This window comes from Microtus ochrogaster, chromosome 1 (genome assembly GCF_000317375.1).
Source record: "Microtus ochrogaster isolate Prairie Vole_2 chromosome 1, MicOch1.0, whole genome shotgun sequence".
In the NCBI taxonomy this organism is placed as follows: Eukaryota; Metazoa; Chordata; class Mammalia; order Rodentia; family Cricetidae; genus Microtus; species Microtus ochrogaster.
The window spans coordinates 10,268,598-10,275,101 of NC_022009.1; the positions used below are offsets into that span (position 1 = coordinate 10,268,598).

Consider the following 6,504-nt stretch of genomic DNA (forward strand, 5'->3'; position numbering starts at 1 on the left):
GTAGACCAGGCTGGCCTCAAACTCACAGAGATCCGCCTGCCTCTGCCTCCCGAGTGCTGGGATTAAAGGCGTGCGCCACCACCGCCCGGGTAGGAAAATTTTTATAATGCATTTTAGGTGATCTTTGGAGACACTGTAGCCCAGTCTAGCCTCAAATTCACAGGTATTTCAACTCTGCCTCTTGAGTTCTGAGATTACAAGTATGTTCTACCATACTCAGGTTAAAAGTTTTGATTCTCAATATTAGATAATTCAGAAATTTCATTTACTGAGATTTTTTTAAAAGATTTATTTATTGTGTATACAGTGTTCCACTTACATGTATGCCTGAAGGTCAGAAGAGGGCACCAGGTCTCATTACAGATGGTTGTGGGCCACCATGTGGTTGCTGAGAATTGAAATCAGGACCTTTGGAAGAGCAGCCAGTGCTCTTAACCACTGAGCCATCTCTCCAGTCCCCTCATTTACTGAGATATTTAAATGAAGTTAAACTTTTTGATATTTGTCTTGGTGTCCCTATCGACATGCTTTTCAGATTCAACATAGCAATGCTAATTCAAACATGGAGGTGGGGACAGTAACATCAAGACAAGATTCAGAGACAACTTCTTACAACTGCAGTGAGTTGGTGACCACATCTAGCCAGTTTACCTGATACTAGATACTAACCAGTGTTTCCTTCTTACTCTCCCTTTCTATGTAATAGTCCAGGCTAGCCTCAAACTCAATCCTCCTGCCTCTGCCTCTCAAGTACTGGGTTTGTAAGCATATGCCACCATGCCTAGCTAATTAAATAGTTTTCTGAAGAAAAATGATTTTAAAATTTACAAAATACCTGGATGTGGTGGCACATGTCTTTAATCCCAGCTCTTGGAGGCAAGTGGATCTCTGAGTGTGAGGCTAGCATGATCTACAAAATGAGTTCCAGAACAGACAGGGCTACGTAGTGAGACCCTGGTGGAAAAACCACAACAGAAAGTCAAAACAAACGAACAAAAAACCTGAGAATGTTTTTATTCTTACCTCTAGCTAAACAAAGTTTTCCCATTTGCACCTCTTGCAAAAAAAATTCTTGTAGTTTCTCCTTTGCTGGATCCCATAACTAAAGGATTTATAAAACATGTAACGATGAGTAATGAATGTAAGGTACATAGTTACTGTAAAATTAATCTTTAAAGTATCTCTTAACAAATAAAGCACACATTTAAAAGAGAAGTGCCTCTTAGGCCAGGCTGGTGGACATATCTCAGCACTTGGGAGGCTGAGGCAGGTGATGGAACTTAGTGTTCAAAATGTTCCAGACCAGCCAACACTACAAGATGAGGTTCTATCTCAAAGATAAAGAACATAAAAGACACCTCTGATCTCCAAATCCCGTGGGTGACAAATGTTTCTCTAATCAATTTCTAAAATGGAGTTGCACAACTTTGGGCAGCAAGAAAAAAAGCACAGCATCAGTTAGGTGGAGATGCCCACCGCCACCTGTCTCCATTTTAGTAGCCCCACCTTCAATAGCAGACCTTGATAGTGACACAGTGTAGGGTGTAGGGTTTTTTCATTTTGTTGTTTTTGGGTTTTTTTTTTAAAATTTATTTATTTATTATGTACACAGTGTTCAGCCTTCATGTATGCCAGAAGAGGGCACCAGATCTCATTACAGATGGTTGTGAGCCACCATGTGGTTGCTGGGAATTGAACTCAGGACCTTTGGAAGTGCAGTCAGTGCTCTTAACCTCTTAGCCTTCTCTCCAGCCCCCCGGGGTTGTTGTTTGATTTGTTTTTTGAGACAGAGTTCCTCTGTTTAGCTCTGACTGTCCTAAACCTATAGACCAGGCTGGCCTCGAACTGAGTGCTGGGATAAAGGCATGCACACCACTGCTGAAGTTCACGTTGCTTTTTGAGACAGGGATTTGTCTATCTCTACTTCCCTAAGCACTGGCATTTTAGGTACATGCCACCACAACCAGCTTGTTCTTGATTTTTTTGTTGTTTGTCAGTGTAGGTTCTAGGGCTCAAACTTGGGTCCTCACACTTGCTGGGTGAACTCTACTGAGTGTTCTCCCAGCCCTTTTCAGGCAGAGTTGTGCTATGTAACCCCGGCTGACCTTGAACTCACAATCCTCCTGCCTAAGATCCCTAAGTGCAATTAGTGCAATAGGATTGCAGACATGCCCACCACATACAGCTGACCTCTGTCTGCACTCTCTTTTTCTCCTGGCCGTAGGTAAGTCTAACGAGCTGGGCCAGTGGAGCATGGGCGGGAAAGCAAGGTCCTGGTGTGAGGGGAAAGGAAGCTCCAGCAGAGAGAGGTGCGAAGAGAAAGTATTTCTTTTGGTTTATGCATCTAGGCAATGAAAAAGTTATTTTAACAATTATGTGAAAGAAATCTGAAAGTCCTGCTTCTTCGTCTATCATACTTCAAGTCATTTGGGTTTTCATTATTTCTAATGCAGACTCGCTTTTCTGTCTCTAACCCTCCACCTACCCATCTCATCTCCCATATTGACACCACAGTTGTCTTTTTAAAAAAGAAATCAGCCAAGCAATGGTGGCGCACACCTTTAATCCCAGCACTCAGGAGGCAGGGGCAGGTGGATCTCAGTGAGTTTGAGGCCAGCCTGGTCTACAGAACTAGTTCAGGACCGCTAGGGCTGTTGCACAGAGAAACCCTGTCTCGAAAAACAAAAGAAAAAAGTAATTATGGGGCTGCAGAGATGGCCCAGCAGTTAACACTGACTGCTCTTCCAGAGGACACGGGTTCAAGTCCCAGCACCCACATGGCAGCTCACAACTGTCTGTGACTCCAACACTCTCACACAGACATGCAAGCAGGTAAAACATCAATGCACAGAAAATAAAACTAAATGGTTTTTTTTTAAATGTAATCATGCCAGGTGGTGGTGGCACACGCCTTTAATCCCAACACTCGGGAGGCAGAGGCAGGCGGATCTCTGTGAGTTCGAGGCCAGCTTGGTCTACAAGAGCTAGTTTCAGGACAGGCTCCAAAGCTACAAGGAACCCCTGTCTCTAAAAAACCAAAAATAAAATTAAAAGGTAATTACAATAATTCTCTGAAATAAGTTACCACCACAACTGTTTCCCAAAGGAGAAAAATGTATGGACTTTTCAGTTAGTCATTCAAAGCCTTCCAAGATGACACCAGGCTTGCACTCAGCTATCTCTCCCCACAGCATGCCTTGGGTACCACCACTTCCCACTTGTCTCCCTGTACTTGTACAAGTGGACAAATACAATGCGCCAGATGCTGACCTGGATACAAGTCAATGAAGGGTAAACACAGACAAGGCTGTGAGAAGCCTACTCTAATAATAAGGAAAAGTCAAGTCATACACACACACACAAAGTGCACACACAAAGTGCAAGGGCAACAGTTATGGATACATGGGCTGTATCAGACCCTGCCCAGGTGAACCAGCTCAGGGAAAGACACCTCCACACACATGCCCTGTTCCTCCAACACTCCCTGTTTGCTTCCTTAAAAACCAACAAATACTCGTACTTTTTCCTTTCCTGTTCTTTTTGCTCTTGTCTCGGTCTTCTATCTAGATATCATGAACTGCCTGTCCTTCCCAGGTAGGCTCCCTCTGCTCTGGCCAGCCACCGCCGCCGCCATCACCAGAGACTCTGGTTTCTACTGCTATTCCCTATGCTGCCGAAATAACCTATATTCTCTCTCTCTCTCTCTCTCTCTCTCTCTCTCTCTCTCTCTCTCTCTCTCTCTCTCTTATTTTTTTTCTTTTTGGTTTTTCGAGACAAGGTTCCTCTGTAACAGCCCTGGCTCTTCTGGAACTCACTTTGTAGACCAGGCTGGCTTCAAACTCACACAGATCCGCCTGCCTCTGCCTCCCAAGTGCTGGATTAAAGGTGTGCGCCACTGCCCGGCCTTATTCTCTTTTCTGATCCTTCTAACAGACCCATGCCTGATCGATCTAAGGGTTGTTTTTTTTTTTTTTAATTATTTATTTATTTATTATGTATACAACATTCCTTCCATGTACACCTGCAGGCCAGAAGAGGGCACCAGACCCCATTACAGATGGTTGTGAGCCACCATGTGGTTGCTGGGAATTGAACTCAGGACCTTTGGAAGAGCAGACAATGCTCTTAACCTCTGAGCCATCTCTCCAGCCCCAATCTAAGAATTTTGTTTCTCTGGTTTTTTCTTCCTTTTATTCTTGAAAAATGCCCAGAAATCAGCACTGGCTTCCTACTAAGTCTGGATCGGTAGCCCGGGCTTCAGAGCAAGTCCTCTCAGGTTCTGTCCTACTTAGCTCAGCTTTACCAGACAGTTCTGCATGGTGACTCCTTTCCAAACTGACTTAGTGGTCAGGCCTGGCATATTCCCTGTTTTGCATCGTTATACGTGTGTAGCACCTTCAGCCCTAAAGGCATCCCTGATACCATGCTCCAGATTCAGTATCATTCCAGACTCGGCAACAACCCCAAAGCTTTATGCAGAAAAATTGCATTTTCCAAAAGAGCCAGTCACAACAATATTCCCCGTCTTAGCATCTCCTTTCAGAACGCCGTCTCTCTGTCATGTGCTGGAATCCATTCCTCCCTGCTTGAAACGGAGCCGTCCTCAGGGCCGTGAGAAGAGGCATTACGTGGCAGCTCTCCTATCTGCATGTTCTCCAGCACACCGCTGTTCTGTGTTCAATGCATGTAAAGTATCTGTGCCTGCCTGCTTACCCCTGACAACCCAAACCACTTCCCCTAAGTAAACACCCAGCATCAACTGGCGAGCAAGGATGACTGGCTCACCATCTCATCTGGAGCCCGCCTCACTGCAGCTGAGTAGAGCAAAGGTGTCATTCTCCCACCAAACCTGCTCAAACTGCAGATCCAGAAGCCAAGGATCATTTTACAGACAGTAAGCTTAACCAAACGGAATAGCGCTGTACTGATTCCACACTGAGAATGCTGTCTTTCTCTAGGATCCTGTTACATGCGCTGGCTTTGTCCACTGCCTTGCTTTGGGGTTCTTCTTACACCGCTGTTATTATTATCTCTGCCAGTCCTACCTTAGTGTCTCATAATTGGACCTTGAATAGGTCCCAGGCCTGAAAGATGATTAGGTATTCTTGCAATTTTGGGTTCATGGGAGTTAACTAAAGCTGAGTCAATAATCAACATGACCAAATTCTTTTTAAAAATTATCAGTGGGGGTGGGGCTGAAGAGATGGCTCCGAGGTTAAGGGTACCGGCTGCTCTTCTTAGGACCAAAGTTCAATTCCTGGCATCAACATGGCAGCTCACAACCTTCTGTGACTCCAGTCCCAGGGGATCAGAGGCCCTCTTCTGACCCCTACAGGTACCAGTTATGTATGTAATGTATAGACATATGTGGCAGGAAAAACATCCACACACATGAAAGTTAAAAAGAGAAATATAAATAAAATGACCAATCCAGGATAGTGAACCGACTCCGCAGTAAAAGCACTGTCAGCCAAACCTGGTCCCCTGAGTAGACACCTGGGACCCAACGGGAGGAGAGAATGGACCCCTCAAGCTGTGTTCTGACTTTCATATGTGGGTCACCCTCTCCCTCCGTCAACAAAAAACAAAAAACTAGTCAGTCATATTCCTTGTTGACTGCTGTGAGGATATGGGAAGGTCCAAGTGTCTCTTCTTTCTTCCAAGTAAAAAAGTACCTGTTCCTACGTTTATTTTACAGACGCCTTTCTGTTGTGGTGGTGTTTTGTTGGCCCAGGCTAACCTCGAACTCCTTTTTCCAGTCTCAGCCTCCCAAGCACACATGTGCACCAGGCCCTATTTGTACTTTAAAAAACAAAACGAATGTACAAAAAAACTACATTGTTTTGTTGTATGTGTATGAGTATTTCGCCAGCATGTATATCATTGATCATGCGCATTCCTAGTGCCTCTTGGGGGTCAGAAGGTGTTGGATCGACTGGGTTACAGATGGCGTCTGTGAGCCATCATGTAGGCGGTAGGAATCAAATCTGGACCCTCTGCAAAGGCAGCCAGCGCTCTCAACCACTGAGCGCTCTCTCCAGTCCCTCATACTGTGTCCTTATCAGACCCACGTTGCCCTCCTTTGCTTCCCCTTTGTAAGTAAGTAAATAAATAAATAAATAAATAGGATAGAATAAAACGGTTAAAACTTTGGAAAGCAGGTGTCCGGCACTGGCAGGACCCCCCTTGGGCTTCTAGAAGGCTCTTTGGTGGATCTGTTGCACTTCACCTGCCTGGCCTCCGCCTGGGCTTTGGGCTGTCCAGCTCTTCTCTCTGCAAACACAGGCATGAGCTGGCTGGGAGTCCAGTGGCCGGCTTGGGGACCGCCCCGGGCTCAGCCGCCCGCCCTCGGCCCCTCTGTCACTCACGGTCCCGCTGGCAGCGCTGGATCACCAGGTCTCTGCGCCGCCTTCGGTCCAGGTAGACACAGTAGCCCAGCAGGGCGACAGCACCACCCGCTGCCAGGGCCGCCAGGAGGCCGAAGCCGAGGCGGACGCTGGGCAT

At 46.0% G+C, this 6,504-nt stretch overlaps 1 protein-coding gene across 1 annotated transcript in view; it reads right to left on the reverse strand.

The window, feature by feature from the left end:
* Tomm20l (translocase of outer mitochondrial membrane 20 like) overlaps positions 1 to 6,504 on the reverse strand; it is an 11,626-nt gene extending 5,122 nt beyond the window's left edge. The window contains exons 1-3 of the mRNA XM_005343186.3: positions 6,369 to 6,504; positions 6,230 to 6,273; positions 1,024 to 1,102 (exon numbers count right to left, since the gene is read on the reverse strand). Coding sequence (XP_005343243.1) covers positions 1,024 to 1,102; positions 6,230 to 6,273; positions 6,369 to 6,504 — 259 coding nt within the window. The remainder of the gene's footprint in view (positions 1 to 1,023; positions 1,103 to 6,229; positions 6,274 to 6,368) is intronic.